Source organism: Leuciscus leuciscus, assembly GCF_965113295.1.
Source record: "Leuciscus leuciscus genome assembly, chromosome: 1".
NCBI classification, from domain to species: domain Eukaryota; kingdom Metazoa; phylum Chordata; class Actinopteri; order Cypriniformes; family Leuciscidae; genus Leuciscus; species Leuciscus leuciscus.
This window is the reverse complement of record NC_138725.1, coordinates 41,973,092-41,988,508: the sequence shown is the minus strand read 5'-3', so window position 1 is coordinate 41,988,508 and position 15,417 is coordinate 41,973,092. Positions and strand designations below refer to the sequence as shown.

At 39.6% G+C, this 15,417-nt stretch overlaps 1 protein-coding gene across 3 annotated transcripts in view; it reads right to left on the bottom strand.

The window, feature by feature from the left end:
• Positions 1-1,098: 1,098 nt before the first annotated feature.
• Positions 1,099-15,417, bottom strand: part of pbx4 (pre-B-cell leukemia transcription factor 4) — a 37,882-nt gene continuing 23,563 nt past the window's right edge. For 2 of the 3 annotated variants that reach the window (XM_082139485.1, XM_082139486.1), the window contains 6 exons: positions 12,540-12,784; positions 11,741-11,931; positions 11,485-11,620; positions 9,216-9,372; positions 4,958-5,044; positions 1,099-4,177 (listed from right to left, as the gene is read on the bottom strand). In XM_082139485.1, the coding sequence (XP_081995611.1) occupies positions 5,001-5,044; positions 9,216-9,372; positions 11,485-11,620; positions 11,741-11,931; positions 12,540-12,784 (773 nt within the window). In that variant the 3' untranslated portion in view covers positions 1,099-4,177; positions 4,958-5,000. The remainder of the gene's footprint in view (positions 4,178-4,957; positions 5,045-9,215; positions 9,373-11,484; positions 11,621-11,740; positions 11,932-12,539; positions 12,785-15,417) is intronic. The other variant, XM_082139487.1, reaches the window with a different exon arrangement.

Below are 15,417 nucleotides of genomic sequence, written 5' to 3'. Positions count from 1 at the left end.
CGCGTGTCAGAAACGTGGCGGACCACAATATTTATAGATATTTTGCAGTGATATGGTCAGGCTTTTTTATTTACAATAAAATAAGCAAATTCCCTGCACAAAATAATAATAATAGCATTGAAATATAACAATGATTAAGTTTACAGTGGCTTTATGAATTCATTAAAAAAGCAAAACACACCTGAAGCACATTTGTTGTTCTTCATTTTCAAGAAGTACAGTTTAAAAACCTTGCTGTTTTTTTGATGTAGTAATAAGAGAAGGTGCACGGCCACAATTGCTACGATGAAAGAGACTTCAACGCACCTGCCGTCATAAACACGACTTCCCAACTCGTAAACAAACTTCCCAGGACGACTTGAACGCACCAATACTACTCTTTTGGTGTAGGGAAGTCTTCAAGCGGGCGTCTCGTCGACATGGCAAAATCACTTACCCAACTGTTCTTTGTGGATGAGCCAAAGCAGCTAGTAGGCAAGCATTATGCAAATGTGTAGAAACCAAGCAACCTTTCGACAACGATCTTAGCAACCACATTTGGAAGTGACTTTTGCACAGACCAGCACATGTTTTTCAAGACGAAACGTTTTGAAGAAGTTACACCGCACTCACCAAGGTGCCAGACAAACGAGACAAAAATAAATAAACTGTCTGCACACTTAAATCCTTTAAGCAAATTGAATCACCAATTTGCAAGACGAAACGTAAAATGTAATTGATAGTAAACCGCGGTTCTAATGATCATGAATTCGCTGATGCTTTGATATAGAAGGCCCCAAATACAACAATGACCTTGATTTCATGCGGGTTTTGTTTAGCAGTGTTTCTAATTTTACTTTATGCAGAATGTGGGCTGTGTTTCATTTCACCACTTACAGAGCACATAATCAATTTGAAATGAGGAGAAAAGGTCTGATTTATTGTGATCCTCATATTATTGTCCTCGTGTCGTATAAATATTCAGACATGGCGGCGAGAAAACCGGCTGGCACGCTGGAAAATGGCAGACTCATTCATAACCGCCATAACGAGATCATTTTACCGATCGTAACATGCAAATAGACCCTTAATGAACAGCAACAAGGAAAAACTACAGGCTCAAAAGCACACTAGATTATTTTATTAGTTTTTGTTTTTCTAATAAGGAACACTACAATTTTCTCATATTTCTTTTTTTCTCTCTCACTAGAACAGTTCTAAAGTTGAGGTATAAAAGGAGTTTATACAGACTACCAAGTCTGAAAATGGTGGGGTTTATATACAAGTGAAATGGAGAGAGGAGAGGTAGAGAGGAGGGAGAGAATGGTAAATACAGAAGGAAGAGTGTACTACAATTCTAGTAAAATAATGATAAAAAATAGAGGAAAAAAAAAAACCACTGATGGCATTTGATTAGGTGCTGTGGAATCCACCTCAGATCATAATCCCAAATTGGCAATCCAAACAGTTTATCGGTTCAGTGAACTGATACTGAACTCAACTAAAACAGGTTATGGGTGCGCTTTAGAAAAAAAAAAAAAGACATTAAGGAATGTCAAAAGCCAGATCTACCAGATATGTAGTGTTAAAACTCATTATTCTGTTACATAGCTTATGCATGTACTCCAATAAAACATCTTATTCTGTCAGTTTCGTAGTTGTCTGATAGTAGTGTGAGGGAATATTCATAGCACCTCAAACAAATGCAACCAGCTCTGACAAAAAGCACACACACAAAAAAAATAACTCGAGACTCCCGATCCAAATGAAATGTAACTGAAACGCTAAAATGAATATTACAAAGACTAACAAATATTACTCTTGCTCATGAGCGAATCCAAAACCCCCAGCGATAAAAAACAAAACAACAAAATTAAAAGCATACAAAAAGAGAAAATACACTGAAACATTCCACAATCTGTACAGTGACATCCATAGATGACTGATAGAAAAGAAAACAAAGAAATTTTGGTGTAGTAATAGCATTAGTTGGAGATATCCATGTGAAATGTTTATAACTAACAGTAATCTATAGAGGACACAATGATCTGAATAATAGCTTGAAAAGCTCCTCAGAGTTTGTTTTTCCATGTGTACATATAAACAAAACCCCAATTTACATTTCAATGTTATTAAGTCCTTTGTGTAATATATAGAATTTCCATTCATTTATCAAAACGCCCTGGTGCTTCCGTGACTAAAGGTAGGGAGAGGGGGGAAGAGAGAGAAAAAAACCAACAAATCCCGGGGATACAAAAACAACTTGTCTGTCTTGTCTGGAAAAAGTAAATAGAAATTCATTTGATGTTCCTCTACTAGCTTTAGTCCATCTGTTTCAAATCACAACACATCCAGTGCTTATTTTTGGTTAAATTTGAAAGGAGAAAAGCCCTTGTTGCTTGGCTATGTTAACTGATTACAAAAAACAAAATTAAAACAAAAAACAGAGTTCCTTTGTTTAGTGAAATTGTAGGCAACAACAACAATAAAAAGAAAGGAAAAAAAAAAGACAGCATGCTTTACCAAGGAACAGGTGCTTTCAATTGCACGTACAATACAATCAGTTCAAAAGCACGAGTGAGTGACGAGACAACCCAACCCTTATAAAACAGACACCCGTACACACAACACAGTAACATGAGCGGCCATAGCGCACACGGCTAATCAAAACAACTCCTTGATATCTGTAACAAGCACGTTTCACTTCCGCTGTAACACTTCTAGTCAGAATTATTGGTTGGCAACTGCTATGGCCTCCTCAGAAAGGTTTGAGTATCGTGGTCAGTGTGTCACGGATGCCCGTTATGAAATCGTGCGATCGATAAAATACCACGGAAGTCCTAGTGAAACCAAACGCCAGCTGGAAGTGCTGGATTGGGCAGTACGACGTGTCGTTTTTGTTTCTGGAGTTGTTCATTTGTTTATTTGGTCTGTTACTTACACCCCCCTCCTTTTATAGTATCTTTTGTTTTTTTTAAAAAACAAAAACAAACGTTAGGCTAAATGGAATCACGAAAACATCTCAACACCCTACATGCATGGAAGACAGTGGAATATCTTTTTTTCTTTCCCTTTAAAAATATTTCTAATCACCCACCCGTGTCCCAATCCAAACAAATACTCCAGCTATCCGTCCAACCCCTTTCCCAAAACAAGGTCGAGTTCCTGTCGAGTCTTTTATTTGGTGGCTGGTGCATCTTTGTGGGGGTGAAAAAGCGGCAGAAAAAAAATAAAAACACTGGCTAAACTATTAAAAACAAGGTCGATGTCAACATCTCTTTTACATCTGTTGAGAAAGTGGACAAGTAGTGAGGAAACATGAAGTCGCTGACCGCACATCAATCGCCCTTCGTCTCCTCCGCTGAAGGCCTTTCACACCGAACTCTTCTGCGATCAGCTAGGTAAAGTGTTCAAATATCCGGCGTACCTTTACACAGATGGATTCCTCTCCATCCGACCACCAGCTCAAAGTGTGATTGATAGGATTTGTGCTTAACACAACGTTGAACAATGCGGGACAGATTGTTTTGTGAGAAACGCTTCGCAAAGTCGGTCTTGCTTACTGAAGCAGCGATGAAACCGATCGGAAAACCATATTTAAAAAGCAGACTAAATGGCGTTCTCATGGGTCAGTTGTCTGAGGTTGTTCTTCGACGAGCGGAAGGTGCGACAACCGTTGACAGCACTTTGGTACAAGCAAGGAGAGAGCTGTTGCGTAATCCCCATCATGACAGGTTGGAACAGGAAAGGTAACGTGGAGTTGGGCGGAGACTGTCCAAGACTTTGTGTTTTCCACACAAAGACTGCTGAAGAGGATGTGTGGTTTATTCAGACTCATCCACAGCAAATGTGACGTTCTGCGTCTTTTGCTCGAAAGGAGTGTGTGTGTGTATGCGTGTTTGTGTGTGTGTGTGTTTCAGTCAGTCTGGTTCAACGTAAGAACCCTGGCACACCATGAAGAAAGAGGAACGAGGACTATGGAAGACCTTTGACATCTGCTAGAGTGAAGGACGAAAGCTGTGAGCAGGAGAGAACAGGCGAGACTGGATGATGAGATGCTGTGTGTGTGTGTGTGCGCGCGTGTGTGTGTGGGGCGTGAGCTGCATTAGCTGGAGGTGTCGGAGTGGATGCTGCCAGGAGGTCCTGGTGGAGAGGTGATGGAGGAAGGGTTGGTGTTGTCTTGCCAGCTGTTGTTAGCCTGTGGAGAGAGTCACAACAATAGTATGGGTATAGGTAAGGTAACATGCAATGACACTTGAACTTGATTCAAAGACATTTGAACATGAATTCTCACAGCAAAACAAATAGGAGTCATTAATTAGCAGGTTTTTAATCCTATAGAAATTATATACTATCTCAAGAGTTCATGGATATATGGAAATGTTGCTTGTTTATACTAAAAATGTCTAGGGTTAGTAAGATTTTTGTTAAACTTTATTCAGCAAGGATGCATTTAAATGAATCAAACGTGATAGTAAAGCACTTATAAAATGTTCAAACGATTGAATGCATCAGGGTTTCCCCCAAGGTTTCTCTCTCCCTTCTGTCACCTGATGGAGTTTTGGATTCCTTGCCACTGTCGCCTCTGGCTTGCATAGTTGGGGACATTTAATATTCAACAATATCATTGATATGACTGTACTGATGCTGTTGAATGAGAACTGAAATGAGCTGGTCGACGACATCAGCAGAACTGCTTTATAGATGAAATAAACAACTTTAATAATTGATGATCTTTCCAACGAATCTGAATCAACACTGAACTCACTTTAGCTGAACACACAGCATCTAAATGCAGCTAACTGACATGTGTTAACCACTAGTAGCTTCCTATAGCAGTATTAATGTAGAAAGAGGAAACATACAAGCCGGCAGCAGCAGACCTACAAAAAAAAAACCTCAATGGTTTCCTTCTTCATTTCTCGTATAGTTTTTTTGCTTGAGAGTGTGTGTGTATGCGTGTAAGAGCTGCACTCACGTCTAAACGGTGTGGGGTGTAAAGAGGACTTCCTGACAGATCTTCATAGCCTGCCGTCAGGTGTGTAGCACGGTGCAGGATATCCACCTGTAGCACACATACTTCACATGAGTATCAAAGGACAATCACAGCTCTACAATTCAACACCAAACACCTCTGCTAATATATTACATTCATTAGATTTGCCGTATTTATGTTGAAAGAAACATGCCACAAATCAAATATATTAATAAACTGAAAGGTGTAATGAGTCTGAATATGCATCAGTGCAGCCTCATATCTACATCATTCTCAAATATTTCTCACACATCTGATATTCTGACATGCTGTCCCATCTGTTCACATTTATTTTGAAGGAATAGTTCACTCAAAAAAGAAAATGGTCAATATTTTCGTGTTTATATGTGAATTCAAGCCTCTGTTCATCATATAAAGCGCTAGTCTATTCAGAAGGCTTGGATTATGTTGTCTTTAATGACCTTTTGAAGCATAAAAGTTGTTGCATGGACTTAAGAGAGAGAAAAAAAAAATAAGAGTAATATTTCAAGATGAACAAAGTCTTATGGGTTTGAAAAAACATGAGGGTGAGTAAATGATGACAGAATTGTAATTTTTGAGTGAACTATTTCTTTTCATCTAAACTGACCTGTGCTGCACTATCAGTGGGACACTCGTGTAAAGTGATCCACTCTTCGCTCTCTAGTGGCTCACTGATAAAGAGTAGCAGCAATTTCGTACCTCTTTTGATTTTAAACCAGACCTAGTCAATGTCACATAGCAATGATGGGGGGGAGGGAATAAAAAATGAACAGTAGAATCAGAAATAAGTGTTTAGAACATCACCACGTATTAGATATGGATTTATTTTAGACGCACATTTGAAAGTGGCCAAAAACAAAAGTTTTTTTTTTTTGCCGTTTAAACATTTAAACAAGGTCCGATCCTTTCCACATAAAAATAAAAACAATAAAAACCAATTGGGTGAGTGTAAATGTGGTCTAAGGGGTCTTTCACAAAGAAGCCGTTTTTGCGAGATACAGGTCAATCACTGATGTCTATAGCACGCCTAGAACGCAAAAACGTGTTCTGTGTGAACGGCCTCCAAATCAGACCAACATGTACAGGACTCAAAATTAAGGATTTTTTTGTTACGTTGAAACACTCTCAGGGCGTTTTTACACTGGCAGTTTAGTTTGCAACGGGACACGGTTCGCATGAAAAACTGGTAATGTGAAAGTTGTCATGCGTACCTGGGAGAGCGGCGAGGTACCGAACCCGACACTACCTGTAGGAGGTGGTCTGAGTTTGATTGTACTGGAACTGCGATTCACCAAATTAATAAAAAACACAGTATATCCACCTGCGTTCTTGTTTTCTATCATGCATGTGATGACGTAAGACGAACGCAAACGCACCAGGGTTCGAAAGAATCAAGTTGAGTGTGAAACCAGACCAACACTGTGGCGGGCGCCGGGAACAATCGCGCTCTGACTCGGACCGCAGTGTAAAAATGCCCTCAGTGGCTCCGGGGCATCAGTACATCCTTTCTGTTGAGCCCTGATGGGGTCTTGATGAAACTCATTAATTTGACAGGAAGAAGATAAAGGACGAGGTTGTGGATGACTGATGAAGAAATGAAAGTGAGCGGTGCCACACAGGGAAGATGGCGGAGGATAGAGCTCTACGCCCAGGACTCCAAGAGTCCGACTGAGCCGAGGCGCTCTGGGGTGGGAGCTAAGGCGGATGTCATGGGTTGGGGCTGTAGCTTTGAGGAGAGGGGAAGAGAGCACTACACTGGGAGCAGGTAAGGAAGAGGAAGGGCATTGAGGGGAAGTCCTCAGTGCCTACCTGCTGCACAGCGGGAGTGACGCTGACGCCATCCCCGTTGAGTGATCGCAGCCCGAGGTAGGCATCTCCTGTGTGAGAAAGGGTGTACGACCCAGATGACCCTGCAGGCAATATACGCAGCCGATCAGGCACGCAACTTTGCCCGGGTTGGTTTTGGAAAAGCCTACAGTGGTGTGTGTGTGTGGCTGAGGCAGACATGAAAATCAGGAAAAGCCACATTCTGAAATTCAAGACTACCGTGATAAACAGTTCAACTGTTTATGTTGACTAGAGACGACAGAACAAAACAGGTGAACAACGGGAAGCAACAATCAAGTATATGCTTTGTGGACTGGTCCTTTACATGAAGTTGTACAACTCAACATCCTACTTCCTCTAGATGATGTAATGCATTGTTGGTAAGCTGGCTGCAGGATGTAAAACAGGAAATATGGAGGTGAGGCTTAAAATAATGTATGTAGTGACGGAGAATTGTTAAAAATGACAATACCAAGTTAAATCACCTACCTTCTCCGTTCTGCTTCCTGAGCAAATAGAGGTTCAACTACACTAACCAAGTGTGTGTGTGGATGTGTCACATGTGAATATGAAAATAAAACGACAAACATGAAGCCAACATAGCATTGATAACTCAGGCAAAGCCAAGAAAAGAGGCTATGTTAGTTATCAACAGAAAGACAAATATTTAGGGGGTTACCGCCACAGGTTTAGAGGAAAACAATCATGCAGAACCAGAAATGAAAGTGAATGTTCATATGGCCAGAGGCTAAAGTGGGCGAAACCATCATGAGTTACTTTATATAACGTGATGGAAATTTTATATAAAAAAAGATAATTTCACAACAATGTGGTCATGCCTATCTATATTTCGACAATCCAATTCTGACTAAATACTTCAATCAAGGGATTCCCAGAACTTTTTTCAGCCAAACCCATTTGACCTAAAATAAGCGTCCTCTGAGATAGTTTGAGACCCAAAAAGGAAAATCCTCTCATCATTTACTCGCCCTCATGACATCCCAGATGCATATGAATTACTTTCTTCAGATAAACACAAGGAAAATAATCCATCTTCTGTGAATCCATATAATGCAAGTTAATGGGTCCCGCTTGTTTGACGCCTGAAAAACCACACACCGATCGTGATGGTAATCCAAACGACCACAGTGGATGAATCAATGTCTTCTGAAGCCAAACGAATGGTCTGTGTAAGATAAATACTAATATTTGTAACTTTTTAAATCATAAATCATTGCTTTCAGTCTACTGTCATACAAGCATTCATGAGGGAGACAATATGATGCATGAAGATCACGTGAGAAGTGAAAACAGAGGACCGCCATTTTTCGCACTAACTTCACAACACAACACACTTGCGTCACGCATCATGACGTCTCCCTCATGAACGCTCGTATGACAGTAGACTGGAAGCAATGATTTAGTTTACAAATATGAAAAAGTATTTTTCTTTCACACACCTACCGTTTGGTTTCAGAAGACATTGATTCATTCGCTGTGGTCGTATGGATAACCGTCATGATCGCTGTGTGTGGGGTTTTTTAGGCATAAAACGAGAAGCACCCATTCAATGGCATTATATGGACTCACAGAGATGGATTATTTTCCTTAAAATGAGAGTGAGTAAATGATGAGGGAATTTTCATTTTTGGGTAAACTATCCCTTTAAGTTAATATTGCAATAATTTAACAGACATCTTTTTAGTAAGCATTTTATTTTGATTGTAATCAAATGAGTAGCCTTTTTTCTCTGTAACATGATGGATGCAAAACAAAAGACAAGATTACTCATAACAAATGAACACTTTGGCCATGAATTCTGCCTGAATGAACCTCGTTTGAAGCAGTTTTAATATATACACACATATACACCTGTGACCGCACATTAACTGCCCTCTATACTATTCGTTATTAATGTTGTGACGTTGTTTGATAGCTGTAAACTAAACTCTGCTTCAAGTTGTGCCTAACAACACCCCTTCATAAACATTTCTGCTGTCGGGTGTTGTGTACCATTATACCGCCCCGGTCCAAAGAAAATAGATCCGTGACGGCTTTATCCTGCAGATGTTTACAAAACATTTGTTGCCTGGATACAATCGGGTCGACTTTACAGCAGCGCAACCCAGAAAAACAACATCTAAATCTTTAATTCCCAGCAAGTGCATAGTGCAAATACCAACAAACAAGCATTATCTGTATGACTGGAAAACAAAGAAAGATCTTATTATGGGAAGACAAGAACAGACTGGACGACAGGAAACATCAGAAGTGAAAACGAGAGATGTAGCGTGAGAAAATAGTCTGATGAAATGCAAGAGTGAGATTGTGATAAGCTCAGTGTGGTTTTACTGTCTGCTAGAGATGATGGGAGGGCTGCTGTGCACTTTACCTGAGTTGGGTGTTGCTGGAGAGTTTGCCTGGCTGGCATGTGCCGACACATTGGCAGCGTCCACGGCTGTTTTAACGGCGTACAGGTTTGCTTCCTCCTGGAACTTACCAATGTTCTTCTTGTACCGAATTCTCTTGTTGCCAAACCAATTCGAGACCTGAGGAGAAACCACTCCAATTAGACAACAATTTCATCAGAGTGAACGACAACTAATACAACACTACCCAGTCCTATACAGAAAAGACTTTAATCGCACTCTTTGAATGATTCTGACACAGATTCAAGCTTATCCCAAGATAAACTTTTACTCTATGCTGAAATTCAACAGCTGCATGGAACTGTATTCCAGCGCTGCCCGTCCTTCAGATGCCACTGCATAATGTTCCCTCAACTGCACAGTTCACTCTTCTGTTCACTGCTTGAGGTCAGAATGTTTTTCAAATTAACTAATACTTATTACTCACCAAGGATGCAGTTGATCAAAAGTGATAGTAAAGACATTTATGATGTTACAAAACATTTTGGTTTCATATATTCAAGTATTCAAACAATGCTGTTCTTTTTTACTTTATTCATAAAAAAATAAAATAAAAAAAAGAGCAGGAGAAAAATATTAGCAGAACGGCTGTTTTCAACATTTATGATAATACATGTTTCTTGAGCATCAAATCAGCATATTAGAAAGATTTCTGAAGGATCGTGTGACACTTAAGACTGGAGTAATGCTGAAAATTCAGCTTTGATCACAGGAATAAATTACATTTTAGAAAAGTATAATATTGTATAAATATTATATAATAATATTTCACAATATTAAAATTTTTTCATGTATTTTTGGTCAAATAAATGAAACCCTGGTGAGCATAATAGAAACTTTTTTTTTTTCAACCCCTAACAATTATTGTTTTTATTAATAGTTTTGCTATGTTCCCTGTATCCGTGCTTCCTATGCCTCATTTCCACCATAGCTTCATACACTGGAAACTTTGAATAATACTTATTTCATGCAAAACCATTTTGTGTGATATAAAGTAACAAAATCATTATTTATTGGTGGGTTTCATCAAAATGTTTCATTATGCCATTATGTAGCTAGCTATCCATATATCTAATGTCAGCTGTCCATGATCGCTGTAGCTTGTCTGGTCACACAAACTCTAGCTAACGTTAGATGCAATGTTTCCTTCTATTGTTAGTAAAAACTGCCCTCACTAATCCCATATCAAAGAGAAAAGTGTAGAAGTTGCCAACTAACTTTTAAAGCTGTTGCTGTTTTAGTTGTTTTGACTTCACACCAGTTACGTGGGAGGAGACAGAGCTGTCATAAAATGTTTCCAACTTGTAATTAGGAGTTCAACAAACATGAGCGGTTATTACAAGTGAGGAAACTTGTAATTACGGTAAGTCTGTCATAATGTGAACACAGCACAAGTTCACAACTCAACTCTGCAGTTGTGCTTAAAGGGATAGATAAAAAAAAAAAAGGAAGACAATTCTCTCTTCAATTACTCACCCTCATGTCGTTCCAAACCCATAAGACTTTAGTTTATCTTTGAAACACAAATGAAGATATTATAATTGATAGTACGATAGTAAGTTTGAGCTTCTGTTTACTATATTTGATGTGCTCTACGCATGTGCGTTGAACAATGTTTATATGTGAATAAAAGCCTAAATGCAATCTGTTAATCATATAAAAAGCACTCAATTCATATGGATTACTTTTAAAATCTCTTTATGGACTTATTGAAGTGTTTAAGTTTGGTTGGGTAGACTTTCAATGGAGGACAGAATCCCTCTTTAATAAAGGTTTTATCCAAAATATCTTCATTTGTTTATCGAAGATAAATAAAAAAAGCGTATGGTTTTGGAATATGGGGTGAGTAAATGATGACACTGCAATACGTGCAAAATGTGCTCATCTTTGCAATATGTGCAACATCAATAGTTACCATCAATAACTACTCATTGGAACGGAAATTATGAAGCAGAGATTATGATCTGTATATGCTTTTGAGCGGTCCTTGTTGTTTCCTGATACTCAGATGCTAGCAGCTGCATTATGGACATGATGCAACGTTAACTTTAATGACATAATTTCTATATTTTATGAAAACCTTGTTAAAGTTGCATAGTTCAGTTAAGATAAAAATGGGGCAGAATAACTAGTTATTTTCCAGGACATTTAGGTATTTTTCTTACACTCCCATTGTTGGAAAACTGGATTACAAAATTCCTAGATTTTGCAGTAGCCCATGCGTGGCCTTACCTGAGAGACAGTAATCCCACATTTCTTGGCCAACTCTTCCTTGGCTTCCTCACTGGGGTAAGGGTTGGACAGGTGAGAGTAGAAGTACTCGTTCAGCACCTCTGTGGCTTGCTTATTGAAGTTGCGTCTCTTACGTCTGAGGACACAGTAAGTGGAGAAATCAGGCGAGTGTTTCATTGATACAAGGTTAATAATAATTAGTGGAACAGTGCACAAGACACCAAAATTAACTTCTCAATCCTAAAGAGACACACACCTGGCATCGAGGAAGCGAGAGCGGAGGATCATGACGGCCTCACAGGTGCTCTGCTTGAGCTGCATCTGGATAGAGCTGAACTTGCGGTGGATGATGGCCACCATGCGCTCGATCTCTTTGGGTGAGATGGGCCGTGTGCGGGACTGTTCCCTCAGCAGGTTCATCACGTGATTGGTGAACTCACTGCAGGCCTGTTATCAAACAGAATTCAGGATCATTATATATGTACAAATACACAACGTTAAAAATGTTGGCGTCGGTACGATTTTTTAAAAGTTCCTTATGCTCACTAAGGCTGCATTAATGTGATCGAAACCACAGTGAAACAGTTTTGCAAAATATCATTGTATTTTAAATGTATCAAATGTATCAACATATCAATATCAGTTTTGCTGTGATGCAAAGCTGTATTATCAGCATCATTACTCCAGTCTTCAGTGTCACATGATCCTTCAGAAATCATTCTAATATGATGATTTGCTGCTCAAGAGACATTTTCTTTGATGAATAGAATGTTCAAAAGAAAAGCATTTATTTGAAATAGTGAAGAAAATTATAATGTTTGATCAATTTAATGCATCCTTACTAATTTCTCTCAAAGAAAAAAAAAATCGTACCGACTCCAAACGTTTGAAGGGTAGTGCAAATATGTATATGAAATAAAACATTTCTAGAAAATATAACTATCTGCAGGATATTATAACTTCCCTCCCATCATCACTCCACCGAAAAAATACACAAACCCACAAATACTTTCTGATATCAATTCACAAGGGGCAGGTAGGTGTCTGATCCTCACCTGTTCATATTTCTCTAGTTCGGAGTGGTAGATCTGGCGGATCTGTGCGAGTTTGGCTCTGTAGTCGGAGTGCTCGATGCTGCCGTCGTTGGGTGATCCTCCAGCCGCTGCTGCAGCTGCGGCCGCTGCCGCTGATCCGCCACCCTTCTCGGGCCCAGACACACCCTCGGCCAGCAGCATGTTATCCAGACGCATGATCTGGGGGTCCGGGGGGTCCTCCTCCTGTACGCCTCTGATGCTCAGCACTGCAGAAGACAAAACTGAGCTTTCAGAAACTGGTCACATCACACCATGTTGAATTAATGGCATTTCATTCCCTATGCCACAGAAACTGGTAGTACTTCCAAATTAAGTGTGCAATTTGTGGTTCAGCCAGCAGAGGGCAGCATGGTACCTCAGTGGCAGGGGTCCAATAATAGGAGAGCATGTGCTGTCACTATAAGCACAAGCAGCCATAAGTACACACCTCTCCGGCACTGAATTAAAACAAGACCTCTGTCAACTTCCTGCTATGGGCCCATCGCTCACACACCTATACGAGCACAGTCTACGCTCCTGTACATATGTACGGCCGGGCAGTGACTGAGGGCAAAGTGTAATAAAGATAACTTACAGAAAAACATGAGCCAGAGGGTCTTTGTCTGTCCCTAGGCCAGTTTCACGAACTCTTAGTGGTTTGCGAGACTGTGCTAGAAATACCAATGCCACATTAATTCACATAAAATGTCTTTCTTTCTAAGTAAGGCCCTGTTTACACCTGGTATTAAGATGCGTTTTGGTCAATCGAATCACAAGTAGACGAGGGAAACATACCCGTTAACACCTGGTGTTTTAATCTGTCTCTTTTGTCCACTTTCAACCACTTCTGCACTGATTTATTTGAGGAGAGGGTCTATGGGCGTGTAAATGTATCGGCTTTTTTAGATCTTTCGATCTAATGGACAAAATAAAATCATGCAATTTACATCCGAACACGACCGGAGACGATGGAAAAACAGACGGAGTATCAGCTTTTGTTTCTGCTCTGACAGTCGCAAGACCAGCCGAACGCTGCGAGTGTGTGTTAGAAATCACGAATGGTGAGAGAACACCGTGCTTGGTACATTTTTCGTCTTCAAAGCAAACTTTCCATCTGGCTAGCGCACTTCCCATAATGTTTACTCATTAGGTCAGTATGCAGAGAGCAGACGGTCTTTTCTCGGCTGTTTCAACCACATCAGCGTTTACATTACGAAAGCACTCCGGTCGAATGTGTTTTTGACTACCTCTGGAAGTGGTAGAAAGTGGACAAGCTCAAAACGTTTTAGACGCCGTTTACACCTGTATTTATTGTCCATTGTCCTCGATTAAAAATAACAGGTATTTCACAAGTGAGCATGTATATGTATATGTATGTATTCATTGTTCTTTCTGAAAGGTTAAAGGGATAGTTCAGCAAAATAAATTATTTTGTACATTGTCATCATTCACTCACCCTCGTGTCATTTCCAAACCTGAAAAGCTTTCTTTCTGGAGGAGACATTTAGCAGAATATCTAAGCTTCCATTTATCTACAGCAAATGTGGATGGGAATCAGGCACAGTCGTGAACACCATTCCCTTTCATTGTATGGGGAGGAAAAAAGCTTGGACATTCTGCTAAATATTTCATTTTGAACTTCAAGCAAGCAAGAAAAAAAGAAAAGAAAAAAACAGGCAATTGAAACAACATGAGTGAATACTCAAGGGAATCTCTCAATGTGCATTTCCAGAAGATATTTAGGGTGTCCGCTCTAGATGCGATTCATCCGAGTAGATAAAATAGGGCCTGCACTAGTGCGCTGGGTTTGTTCTGTTTGTGAACTGAAGGAGTGAGAAACTTTCAAAACACAAACAGTGCAAATAAAAGGCCATTTGTTGGAAATGATCTGTGGATGTTCTGTCTGTACCATCCCCGCTGAAATCAAAGCTGTATTTCCCATCCTCCCTTTAACTGATAACACATTTAATGACTTCAGCTCTTACCCTCCCCCAATAACAGCACAGAATTTGTTTCCAGCTCTCCCTCTTTTTCCCCCCTCGTACTTTTTGAAAACTTTTTCTTTCCCTTGGCAAGCACTCCTTTTTTTTTTTTTCTTGTTCTCTCTTGCCCCTTCAGGGTCCCTCCACTCAGGTCCTCCCTCTTTCTTTCTCTCCAAGTCACATTCCATCTTTCATTTCTCCCCCTCTCCGAGCTCAGGAATGCAGCAGACCCAGCCGCCTGAACTAATGACCCCGATTCACCATCCCTCCCTCTTTACCTCTCTCTTTTTCAGCCAGCAAAACTCCCCAAAGTCAAACAAAAAGGAAGAACACTAAGTTTGACTCAAAGTGAACTCAGCGGTAGGATAATTTCTGTGAGTAACACCAACAAAGTGTGAGCATAATGTTGTTTACATGTGCGCTATGAAGGCACACTATTTATTACAGGGACAATAGAGTAACACTCATGCATAAGATTTTATGTATTCATTAGACTCTTCCTGGTTAGGTTCTAAAACAAAAAACAAATTATATTTGATTAATTTTTTTCATTTTATTAAAAGCTTCAAACTCTGCATTTTCATTCTAGCAGTACATTTCAATAAATATATTTAAATTACTATTCTAATAAAACAAAAGAGAAAAACAAATCTGTTGACTTATTTCTATTCATTCTGGTGGTAAATTATTTCAATAATTATAAATCAAACAAAAGAGAGAAAAATAAATCCATCTATCTATCTATCTATCTATCCGTCCGTCCGTCCGTCCGTCCATCCATCCATCCATGAAGACTTCAGATGCAAAAGCCTCTAAGTGCCATCTGAAATTTTCTTCTAAAATTAGCATTTTTATCAAGCTTGTATATTTAGGTTTAG